We start from the raw sequence: 13,581 nt of genomic DNA, 5'->3' as shown, positions 1-13,581 counted from the left end.
TTTCTTCTTGTATGAAAAATAACTTTTCAGCATTTTGCAATTGAAAGGGTATCAAAAAGACATTGAAACATTATTTTGAGTATTTTCATGCTTGCTGGTGGTGATTTCAAGTGCATTTTATTGACAAGTTGTGAAAATATCACCTAGGGGAAAACTCAGATGAAAAAGTGAATTGCATATGAGCATCGGGTCCATATGTAATTCACTTTTTCTCCCGGGTTTTCTCCAAGGTGATATTTTCACAACTTGCCAAAAAATGCATTTTAAGCCACCAGAAAGCTATAACATACTCAGAATAAATTTGATAGTACTTTTTCACCAACTTTTGGGTACTTTTTCAATTGTGAAATTCTGAAACGTTAAAGGACTTACGGGGCCAAATCTCGAAATTTTGATCATTACCGGTTTCATATTAGAATCCATAGATGAGTTCCTCCGCTCCCTCTGTCCCATTCTGCCTATAATGTATTTATTATATTGCCCCCAGGCTGCGACCCGACCCCACAGCACGGGTCGTCTCCTATGCCACAATCAAGATGGCCGCCGCCAAGATCCGCGCCTGCGCAGTACGCAGGGCGGAGAGTGCGGCTGCGCAGCTCTCCGCCCTCGCCCAGCCGGGTACTCGGTGTCAGCGTCCTCCTAGCGTGGCAGCGGGCGCGCTCAAATCTCCATGCGTACTGCGCAGGCGCAGATCTTGGCGGCGGCCATCTTGATTGTGGCATAGGAGACGACCCGTGCTGTGGGGTCGGGTCGCAGCCTGGGGTCAATGTAATAAATACATTTGAGGCGGAATGGGACAGAGGGAGCGGAGGAACTCATCTATGGATTCTAATATGAAACAGGTAATGATCAAAATGTCGAGATTTGGCCTTGTAAGTCCTTTAAAGAGTAACTGTCAGGCTGCAGAAGCTAATTTAAACCTCTATTCTCCTGTGTTAAACAGTTTAGAAGGAAGCCCAAAAGCAATTAGTGAAGATAAAAATCTCAGTTACCTTTGATGTGTGCTTATCAGCAAGTCTGTTATTCTTAAGAAGACGCAAGCCGCATACCATACTGCAAAGCATTCTGGGGCTCTCCCCTCGGCTGCTAATGAGACGTTACAGCAGCTTGTAATTGCGTAGCACTGATAAATCTCGGGCAGACTACACTGCAGGAGTCAGCTATTGTTCCTAGCCACATGGCTCATTAATATTCACTGCACAATGTGTTATTTAGTACAAGCTTATCTGTGATCAGGAAGCAGGCAGGACATGACGACACATTTGACAGAAAAACATGGAGCCTGCCATGAGCTGTCAGGAGCATCTATCTCTGCATATACTATATACAAATTCTGTGAAATCCAAACGTGGACAGTGAAATGCATATGTAATGTAAGTACAGCCAATCTTTAGCTACTGATATATGTGTTTATTTTCTCTGAGACCCTATACCTAACAGCTGCTCTTTAAAGAAAAGATGATCATTATTTCCAAGGAGATAACCCAGGTGAAAAAGTTAACTGAATATGTTCATCTGTCTTATGTGCTTTTAAAACTGCAACTGTGTCAGAATGATGCAATATTATTTTTTTTAAACTATATAACTGAAAATAAAACTATGAGACTCTTTTCTTTGTTACTAATTTTCTATTCTTTATCTGAACTACACTACTACAATTCATTATGTCATACATTGTTGTTTTTTTGTTTTGTTTTGCTTCAGGTTGCTTGAAGTGATGCTGCTCTTTTCATATGGACAACAATCAAAGCAACATAATACTAGCTCCTATTTTTCTTATATAAGTTTAATTGAATTACTACTTACAGATTTTTCTTTTCCAGCTTCCTGCTCCTTGAGCTTGGTTGCATCAGGTTTTAGTTTCTCATCATATGGACCTCCGCTTTCCAGATGTTTCAAAATTGTTGCTGGTAGATCAATACTTAAATCCTGTTTTGGAATAATGTTTTTTGTGTTCTGCAATTGCTCTTGTCCATAAACTTGCATTTTGTTTTCAAAGGGTGGCACTTCTGTTTTTGTGGAGACCACTGGAACCTCTTGGGCTTTGCTTAACATATTTAGGCTAACTTCTGTTTTCAAGGCTCTGATCTCTTCTTGAGCAGCTTTCACCATTTGTCCATTACTAACTTTTTCATCAGGAGGTTTGGGAATTTCTTTTTTTAAGTCTTCATCAGATGCTTTTTCTTGTGGTTTCAAATTTGGTGGTAGTGGTTTCTGTGTTTGTTCTACAGGAGCAGAATGCTTTGGTGAAGATTTTGGAGACAGTCCTAATGGAGGAGCCATTTTCCCTGCATCTCCAAGTTGTCCTGAGAGTGCTCTTTGTGTCTGACAATTTAAGCACAGCCATTCTACAATCTAAAAGAAAAAAAAACATAATTAGTTCCATATCTCACAAGTAACCACTTATTCACATATATTACCATAAATGTCAGCAAACTTTGAACTAACTTTATGTCTGCCTTTGCAAAGTGGTGTGGGTTGGTGCCAAAGATGAACATTTTTATTTATATGCCTTGGACACGCATGAATATACATGGACATTTTTTACACAGTTTTCCATATAAAATAATGCAGCTCTACAAAAAAAATACTTTATGGGTACAGAATATGTATTTTTATATACCATCACATGTTCTAAAAACAGAGATAGAGTTGACTTAAACAGCAGCGGACCAAGCCAAAGCAATAGCATGATGCACTTGACCCATTCTCCAGGTCTGTTGAGCTGTTCTATGGAGAGGAAGTTTACATATAATGGGTATATGGAATCATATCCACTATATGTGTATGTAGAAGATCTGTACCATAAATTGGGCATATGGAAATACATCCACTATCTGTAAAGAGTGTAAAGGTCCAGAATGTCAGCTGTGGTATTGCATCAGACAAACCTAGATACATTATACACAGACTTTGTGAACAAGCCAATAGAAATCATGAGTCCATTCTACATGTCTGAAGGTTTAACACTGTCCAATCTGGAAAACAGTCCTGCAGAGGACCTGGTGCACTTGTACTTTTTAACATCAATTTTATGTACTGGTGCTAAAAACACTGAATTTAAGTTTGTTACTGAAAAGGTCATGCATTTAATACAAAATCATTTGAATATGAAGACTAAAGAGGTAATAGTCAACAAATGATGTATGGTGTTTAACACAAGTGGAATATAAGAAAAGAAAACTGCTTCAACCCACACAGCCAAGCCAGGCCATAGAGTACATGCAAAGTTCAGCCCTTACAATGCCAAGACAGTAGAAACTATTCAAATCAATGTATCACATAGTAGTTAACATGTGTCAGATAAAAATGTGTCCTTAATCACAGCCAAGATTTTATATATGCACCAATAGTGGCGCTAGGAGCAGATATTGCCAAACCCAGCTTGTCCCATCTCTGTGCCAATAGGAGGACAAGAAGGCCCTCCAAACCATTGAACATAAGAAGAAAGAAGGAGGATGCAGGATTATTATAAGAAAAATAGCAAGGCCACAGCATTACAAGAAGATCCCCTCACACCCGCATAGAAGGTGGAGCTTAAAAACATAACCTTTATATTTGTTATATTTCATAATATATCTCTAACTACAAAAATATGATTATTGTAATTAGCTTTTAAGTATGCACATAAAAGAAATCAATAAATATGTTAAGACCACTCAGCATTCCCTGAAAAATAACACCATGCAGAATTACTACTGAATGCTGAAATATGAACCTACTAGCCTGTTACTAGATGTTGCTAGGCACACACTTTCTATCAAATGCCTGTTTGCTATGATGCATATTAAAACTCACTGATTACAACTTTACTATGTAGACTGGCTGATAATGTTGACTCTTATGCAGTTATTGCTAAATTCGGACAATGATTGTCAAGAGAAAATCCTGCAGATTTACTTTTCAGGATATGAGTGCAAACTAAAGAATAGCAAATATAACATTAACTTTATAACAGTACGGGTGTAAACACTAGCAGCCTATCTGTTAAAATGTGTTTGTTATTTCTGGCCTCGTTAGAAAGCACGCATCAATAATTCAATTTCGTCCTAAGAATAATTGAATAATAATTCTTGGAGCACTCATATCTGTCACAGAATTTGACAGGCAGAGAGTTATATGACCCGCGTTGCCATGGCATTACCCTGCCCTGGTTATGTCAAGCAATCTGAAATGGAGTTGACTGATCCAGTTTTCATTTTGGACACCTAAGAAAAATGGACATGTCTGGGTAGCTTAATTGAAGAACCTAACCTTGCTTGGCTTTGTCATTTTTATTCCTTAGCTTGCTGTGTAACCCAAGTGCACCTACAACACTGACATATATATTAATTTCATTCACTCAAATAATGTGATGAAAACTGATAGCTAGTCTATCATCATCTGAGATAGTTACTGGGATAAAATACTAACTTTGTTAGGAGTGCTCAAGTAATGCTTATGAGCATACCTAGAACAGTACAACAAAAATTAAGGTAAAAAACAACAACATTGGAAATTGGATTTGTTTATTCTTGTCAAATCTACAATCCAGTGGGTTCTAAACCTTCCATCGTTCCAGCAGCCACAACCAGTCCTGTAAGACTCCATGGGCTTGATTCACAAAGCGGTGCTAACCTACTTAGCACGTCTAAAGTCTTTAGACGTGCTAACCAGGGTGCTAAGTAGGTTAATCAATTGAGAAATCCGGTGCTAACCTACTTAGCACCCTGGTTAGCACGTCTAAAGACTTTAGACATGCTAAGTAGGTTAGCACCGCTTTGTGAATCAAGCCCCATGTATGCTAAAGAAACATAACTAATCTGAAATCTACCAATGATAGGTTTAGTTTACTTCACTTAGTCCAATGCTTAGTAATATTATTGATATGATTAGATAAGGAATGGTTCAGACAGATGTACTCTTAGCAGCTCATTGTCACAGCCAAATGCTTTTCTGCTACCATGCACAAAACTTTTTGACATGGTTTGTCGTGGTTCATCATCCCACCACATTTTGAGCGTAGTGGGATGGAATGTACCCGCAAATGCTGCCAACTTCAGAAACTATAGGTTGCATCTGCAAAAACTCAATCGACCATGATGCTTGGTCAATCAACGGCAAATAATGGTAAATGACGTGAGATAACCATTCTTCATCATCTCAATTAGGACGCAGTGGATCTCAGGTTTTTAAATGATAGGGACAATTGCCAGAAGCTCTCCAGCTGAATCAGCCTTCAAGGTGTATTTTTCCATTTACATGCTATGATAACACACTGTATTTATTATTGTCAGGCATGATTCGGCTATTATCCTTAGTTTGCCCAGTAATGTTTATACAGACATGCATGCTGGGCTTTGCAGAGTAGCTTTTATTTTATTATTGAAAGAGGAGGGGGAGCAGCAAGATGCCTCCCACTGCAGGGGGATAAAATGGAAGTTGGACAAAAATCTCCAAATTGCAGTAAGTAGGGGTAAATAAGGATGATAGAAATGTCTGTTCATACATCAGACTGTAACCTGAAATAATCACAAGAGTGTCTGTACAAAACATATGTCTAGTGAACATGTACTTACTTTATATTTTGTACTATGTACATAAGATATTACCTCTAAATGCTCCTGTAGATGTTGAGTTATTTCCACTAAAGACATTTACACTGAGATAAATAATTAAAAAAAGATCATTCAAACGTGATTTCTTCAAATCTTAAAGAGAAGCTGTACTCTACAATTCTTACAATAAAAAGCATACCATTCTATTCATTATGTTCTCATGTGCCCATCTGTGCTGTTTCTGCCACTCCCTGCTGCAATCCTGGCTTGTAATTGCCAGTTTTAGGCACTGTTTACAAACAAAAAACATGGCTGCTAACCAGCATGTGATAGGCTGAGAGAAGCTCAGTCTGTGACTTATACAGAGCCTGGAGGGGGCGTGCAGAGGGTGTGTATAACTTCTACCTATCACAGCAGAGAAGCACATTCCTGCCTGAGCCGATAAAGCTGACAAAGGGAAGAAGATTCGATCATTTAACAGAGATAATACAGCCACTGTGCAACTAGGAAAGGCTGCAGTAAGACAGACCACATTAGAACAGGTATAGGAACTTATAGGATAGAAGAAATAAGGCTGAACATTTTGATACAGAGTCTCTTTAACACACATATCCTATTTTTATTTTTTAGGGTGAGATTGCTTTTTTTTCAATAATTTTCATTTCTTTAGCAAAAACCAATGATTTTACCCCCCCCCCCCCCAAAAAAAAAAAAAACAAACAGGGAAATCCCAAGAACATCACACATCACCACATTTGGTATGCAATTTATTGCACACCCATTGAGATAACCCAAACACAGGTTACAGGAACAGTACAACATGCACTGTATTGGAGTTTGAGGGAGAAATCATATGGTGTAGTGCTGACAGAAGTGGAAACCACACACCATGATATCTATCATTCCAGCAGTGTCCTTGCAAATGCCACATGCCGGCATTCCAAATAATTAGATTGGAATTTGGAATATATATATATATTGTATATAAGTATTTTTCTATATTCAGCTCTAAAGCTGTTCAGGATGACTGCTTGCTATTTGCGCCATATTTTTTTTCTTATTTTAAAGGTCAAACTTTTAGTTTTTTGCTTTTTTATTTTATTTATTTATTTTGGTTTGGCATTTCCTGTTTTAGGGGGATTTGTATCAAACTCCAAATAGAATATCTGTGCCCTTTTGAAGTCATATTATTTCTGCTTGAGAAAGGTGAAAGCAAGGCAAATGAGAAGTCGTTGGGTTTAATTTATTCTGCCATCCTATATCTGCACACTTTGTTGTACATGACAGTATCCAACGACTGTAGTCTTTCTAGATTTTTAAGCTGGTTAATTTGCTTCTTATGCAGAACAAAGCTGCATTGGTCTGATAGACTTTTCACTTTACCTTTTTTCTTCCAAGTCATTTTTTCTTTTGTAATAGGTGATTTATATAAAGAAGACCTATAATGAACAACGCTAATTATATTTTGTATCTTCTATATTCCTACGAAAAGGAGAGCAGTCATACCAAATGAAAATTCTTGCATTCATATATTATTTTTACACCTTTGTATTATGGAATTTTCCAGTTGATAGTTTCTTCACTATGTATCTGCCGCCTTCCATTCTGAAAATGCAAGACACTTGAATCTGCAGTATTGCATTTCTGTTCTTTCAGTAGTAATTTGCTAGCTCATTGGCTAACACGTGGCATCCTAGCAACAAGCCTTAAATTATAATATTATCAGCTTTATATAGTGTAAAGATTTAGTAGAAGCTGAATTACAGGCAGGCAAGGTAAAACCTTAGGATGTTATTAAGGTGTGCAGCATCTGTAATGCTTGGACGCAGTTAACAGTCATATAGCTTATAGAAATGTGCATTACTATTGATGTTTTACTACAAATTGGGTACGGTTGTTTAAGCAGATTTGGTGAAAGTGACCATGAGATGCATTATATTTTTAACTTGCTGAATATTACACTGGCCTTACACTGTGTGCCACACCCATCAACACGTTTTAAACACACTAATTATATTGCCATGATTTTTTATTTTAAATACAGATAATAAAAGTATCTTGTTGTCTTCAAACGGGTGTCATTCAAACCCCTTTAGCAGTAACATTTAGAATGCCATAGGGAACGCAATACTATAAACCAGTCAGGCTCAACTGCATGAACAAGAACCTGAAATGAGAGGAATCCGGAGGTTGCCGTCTTCATTCCCTTACAGACTGGCCTCAATTCACTAAGCTTAACTCCTGTCTTTAATAACTCTTCTGAGCTGTTTTACAGTAATCACAATTATATCACCATGGTGATATAAAGGTGGTATAAAGGTAATGTATTACATGCACAGGGCATGGGGGGGGGGGGGGGGGGCATTTATCATTAGGGGAAACAGTGCCAGGGGTTTTGTCGCATTCATTGATCATCGCAAAATTGCACGCCATTTCCGCTGTGCACCCGATCGAGCAAGAAGGGCGAACATCTTGTGCAACCAATTTCGGGACCAAAACTGGTCGCATTGTCGGTCGAGCATGCACTTGGCGGCACCGATTTTCATCTGAATTTATTATAGTAATCAAATCGGATGGTTGATCGGCCGCCAAGTCGCCTGATGTATGGCCACCTTAACTGTTGTATTCTGTAACACTACATCACTCACTAATCTGCACAGAATACTATAATACTGTGATCAAAGCTAATCGGTAACAATCACTTCTAACTATCAGAGCTGTCTCACTCACTAAACTTCCCACAATAGTACAATACAGTGGTGAAGCTAATTAGTAACAATCACTTCTATACACTATAAACTTTACTTGAAAAGGTGCCCATACATTACTTATAATGATTGAATCTGCCAGACATCAATGCCGCAATGTGGCCACCTACACACCATACTTGTAAGAAAAAAACATTTACCCCTGAATTATATATTAATCAAAAAGAGAAACCTGCTGTATGTTTCATAGAGTTTATTAGGTATTTATTAACTGACAACATACAGTTAAAAGCAATTAAAAACAGCACAACCAGCATGGCCGCCCAATCGTAATTTCGATCAATTTCCTGACAAAACAATAGACCTGCCATGCTGGAAAGATCTTGCTGGAAAGGGTTTGGTAACGTGTGCAGCTGTAGGAGCGTTCAATCTCCCAATGACTCCAGACAGTCTTCCCATGTGTAATGTGTACCCCCCTGGTTCGTGGTGAGTGTTGAAGTGGTGGTTAAGCTCACATGTTGGCTGGCACACCTCCTCTGGTGTCCCATGTCTACCATCCATTGTGCCGGGGTACCTGTGTTCCATGATCTGATGGCATATACTAGTATACTAGGTCATGTACATTCTATCACATCAGGCACCACGGTGGAGATTGAGAAAAGACACAGGGTGAGGTGCACCATCACACAGGTGAACTTAACCGCTTGAGGACCACAGGCTTAAACCCCCTAGAGACCAGGCCATTTTTTACAATTCCGCACACTGCAGCTTTAAAAGTGTGCTGAAAAGCCATACAACTTAGCACACAAATGAATCTTGCCTCCTTTCTTGCCACTAACAGAGCTTTCTGCTGGTGGCATCAGATTGCTGCTGCAACATTTTTTCTTATTATTATTATTAATTTAAAGGGTTTTTTTTAAATAAAAATTTCATTTTTTTTCTTCCCACACTCCCTCCCTCCTGAGAGCCAATCAGTGTGACCATCTCTCATAGGCATCAGCCTATGAGAGCAATCACTTTTTGAGCCACTCGAGGGGACAGCTCAGTGACAGAACTGTCCCCCGTACAGCGCTGCAGGAGATTGCAGCACTATACATTCAAATACCGGCTCTTTTTTCCTCTTTTACAGCAATTTCAGCCGTGATCGCAGCTGGCAGGCTGAACACGACCGTCCCCAGCTAATCTCCGCCCCCAGGACTTGGGGGTTAAGCACCACTTCCACACTCACCAGGAACCTGGGGAGGTACACATTACATGAGGGAGTATTGGCAGGGGCAGGCAGGCAGAGGTGGCTGCACAGTTTTCCCATAAATCTGACTGGCGAGTTCAAGGAAAATTTCTCTAAGCAAGATCGGCTGATTCACTGCAAGACCAAACTATTTTGCTCATCCCTACTAATGATGTGCATTGAATATCCATTCATAATGTGCTCAGGTGTATACAGATTTATTTTCAAAATAGCTAAAGTACTATGAAATTTTACAACGTTATGAACAATATTATTCATTAGCTGAGATTGCTGCCATAATGTGAACTGTATGTAGTATATATTATATATCATCCATATTTTAATATACCGAATAATTAAAAATAATCTTTTACTACTCTGGTAAAGCTATTTTCTAAATAAATGTAATATTGCATTAATTAGTTTTTTCAATTAGATATTTTCACACATTTTTGAGATGTAAATGATGGCATTTAAAATCTGCTGAGCTTCCAAGCAAAAAAAACTTAACATCAATTCTAAGCGACTCGGCCAGTGACATTTTTTTCCCAGTTTTTAAGCCTTCAGCTATATTTGTTCTTTTTGTGCATTAAAACATGAAAAAGCCATTTTAGCAATGAGCTTGCTATGCAGAAAGCAGCAGAAAACATCAGAGCTCAGCTTCCTCCTTTGCTAACTGCAAAAATATTTTCGTTCCCAACGACAAAGTAAAAGCAAGGTAAGAAAGAAAGCATAATTACAGAGGTTAATTATTTTGGAACAAATAAACACTGTGTATGTGGGGCACACACTTATATCCCACTCTTTGCCTGCTGAGATTTTAGTTTTCTAGCTCCAATGTGAGAAAGCAGTAGAGTGTTGTACCGTGTTAGCCATGAGTAAAAGCAAGGAGTTTTGAATCAGGATGATACCATTTATTGGCTAACTTAGAGATGGATAAACAGTGAGCTTTCGGGTTATAAAAAGCCTTCGTCGGACTGGTTCCTGACCAGAACTGAAAAACACAGCGTATATACACTGACATACAGAGGAGAAACATTCTTTAGCAATGTAGACTGTTGTAGCTCTAAAGAAAGTCACATGAGCAGCAGAACGGCCACTGGAAGCATTCAAGGGGAAAGGGAAGGATGTCTACCTCAGTAAGTGAAAGCTGACTGGTTATCCATTTTAGGAAATGACAATACAACTATAATTGCAATAGCTGCTGATATTAGACATAAGTACATATCGTATGTAGTAAGTTTAGAATAGCTTGTGCACATCTTTTTTTATATAATGAAAAAGGTGGTGGGTTTAAAGCATTACTGAAGTATCGCAGAAAAAAAAGTCTGGGGGAAAAAGTCAAATACTCATCAATGGAAAAACAAAAAAGTTTGCTTTCTTAAAACAGAAAGAATTTGCGATAATTCAGGTTTTAGTGAGCTTGAGATGTCTCCCAGTGCAACACTGCTGAATATATGCAAATTAACCATTGTACCTTTAGAAGCTAAACACACCTCCAGAACCGCTGGAATGCAATGATGTGTCAGTTTGTTAATTTGTACAGATCCATAATAATCCAACATGCATACAGGCTGTTTCGGATTGTTTGATCCTCATCAGTGCATGGCATGGATGATTCATTTGGCTCTATGCAGTAGGGCTTGTAACACCGAGAGGCACAGACTAATCAGCGAGCTCATGGTGACCCAGAACTCATTGTAATGTGTAAGGGACTACAATGGTCCTAAAAGCCCCCTTACTAAGATGTTAAGAAAAACAAAAGTTTGCTTTCTTAAAACAGAAAGAATTTGCGATAATTCAGGTTGGAGTGAGCTTGAGATGTCTCCCAGTGCAACACTGCTGAATATATGCAAATTAACCATTGTACCCTTAGAAGCTAAACACACCTCCAGAACCGCTGGAATGCAATGATGTGTCAGCTTGTTAATTTGTACAGAGCCATAATAATCCAACATGCATACAGACTCATCAATGGAGAGAGAAAGCTCTGAGCCACATGGACGAAGCAGGTTGTGTTGGCGCTCGGCACCAGGCCCCAAGCGCATACTAATATGTACTAATATGTACGCCCCATGGAGCCTTTCTTGTCCTCTTTCAGTGTCCTCGTTCAAATTTACCACGGAAGGCTACGGAAACACTCATGTCTCCAGGTGCTTCTGAAGACAGGATGATCCATACTGTGCATGTGCGCTTCCACATGCACAGTACAGAGCCGCCCTCCTTTGGAAGCTTTCAAAGTCTTCCAAGGATAACCGAAGGCATAAACAACCAGTTGGTTGAATACCTACGATGAGGGGAAAATGCTGGAATGAGGACACCAAAAGAGGACCAGGAAGGCTCCATAGGATCCAGAGGCTTCGTCCATAGGGGAGTAAATGCCTTTTTTCCCCCACAGTCGCTTCAGTATTACTTTACATTGATGGAAACCTGGAATATTTTCACATAGCATCTTGGAAGAAGTAGATGGTCATGAAATGTTTTAACGGCAGCTGCAGTACTAAGCAAGAGGTAGCATTCTTTTGAGTTCAGTCTCTAGTCACAATGGTTCTAATAAGTTTCCAAGGCTATAGCATAACCATAGCTCAGTCTGAAAATAGAGCCCCTGTGGTTTGTAAGGTTTGTCCGCATTGCATGCTCCTTTTAGTGTCTAAAAATACCTGAATGTTTAACTTTTTCACTGAGAAAAATCAACACAGCCTAGTCATATGGAGGAATGGCACTGTACATACACATTTATCTCATCATGTCTCATGTGAACTCAGGTACCCTGTAAGCACATCTGCTTTGAAAGGTGTTTCACAACTAACTGTAAATTGGGATGGATAAGATTGGATTGAGGTGAATCAGAAGCAGTAACCACAAAACTTTGCTACAGTATGTGTTCACCAGCAGCTCATACTGTTTAAATGTATAAAAATGCACATACAACTGGGTGGCTATTTTGATGAATGGGTTCATGGTATTGCTCTTACACATCTGACTGTCTTATGACTTGTATCATTACTGCAATATCTTGTGAGATCTTTACCGCAACACTCTAAATACGTGATTGCAAATATAATAATATAACTTTTGTCTCTAAAAATATATCTCTTTTTAATTTCACAGAAGTGCTTGCTGGAAATGTACATCACCTGTCTGCTCATTCACTCTTACTGAAAGCACTTTATTACCTTATGACTCATTCCACTGGGTCTCTATAATTATATATAAAATATTCTGCCATACTACCTGTTGCAAAAAATTGCATAAAACTAAAATTGAAGCATAAAAAGCAGATGGAATAAAAACTATTTATACCATGAGGATGACATTTTATGAAATGTCTGTTCTAAAAAAAAATCTCTACACTGTTCTTGGCAGAATGCACAGCATTTTTTTGCATGGGGAAAAATAATCATATGTGACAGTTAACATTGTATCATATCATTGGGGTTCATGCACAGCATTCAATTCTGTAAATAAGTAAATCACAGACCTAGAGAAGTCCTACCTGAAAAATATTCTGAGAGTACGTATTGTATCTATGTAAGATATAATATATTCAGACTACATTCAGGTTCCGACAGAGAAATGCACAGCTGTGTGTTTACTAGACAATGTGCATGTTTTCAGTAGTAGTGAAGCATACTTTTAGTGTACTTTATGTTTCACTGTATGCACTACATCACACTTCTAAAATGTGATGTAAATTTTCCCCATAGTTGCATTACAAAGTTACTGCAATGCAACGTGTATGTGAAAGGACCCTTCATGCCTATTTGCTAACTGAATGAGAACAAATTATTTTTAACTTGCTTCAGCTTTTCTTGCTGCATTCTAAGGCTGGGCTTACACTGGCAACTGATAACAACTAATAAGTAAATGATCAGTTGTTCTGCACTTTCTCTTTTAGTAGCTGTGCATTTTCATCCACTTTTGTATGTAGTGGGTCCACAACAGATAAAAAAACAGACAAAAATATGAATGCAGCAGTGTGTTTGGAAATTTTTATTATAATAGGAAAATAACTAGGCTTTAATTGAGGCAGATACTATTCCGTGTTCTGAAATTTCATAATATACAGTGTTTTCAGTGGCAAAAATGCTTTTTTTAAATATTTCAA

General features: G+C 38.4%; 1 protein-coding gene across 3 annotated transcripts in view; it reads right to left on the bottom strand.

Moving 5' to 3' along the window:
- The window catches only part of PCLO (piccolo presynaptic cytomatrix protein), a 346,941-nt gene that overhangs the window by 143,611 nt on the left and 189,749 nt on the right, over window positions 1–13,581 (bottom strand). For all 3 annotated transcript variants that reach the window (XM_068276174.1, XM_068276175.1, XM_068276176.1), the window contains exon 4: window positions 1,807–2,355. In XM_068276174.1, the coding sequence (XP_068132275.1) occupies window positions 1,807–2,355 (549 nt within the window). The remainder of the gene's footprint in view (window positions 1–1,806; window positions 2,356–13,581) is intronic.

This window comes from Hyperolius riggenbachi, chromosome 3 (assembly GCF_040937935.1).
Source record: "Hyperolius riggenbachi isolate aHypRig1 chromosome 3, aHypRig1.pri, whole genome shotgun sequence".
In the NCBI taxonomy this organism is placed as follows: domain Eukaryota; kingdom Metazoa; phylum Chordata; class Amphibia; order Anura; family Hyperoliidae; genus Hyperolius; species Hyperolius riggenbachi.
This window is presented reverse-complemented; position numbering and strand designations above follow the sequence as displayed.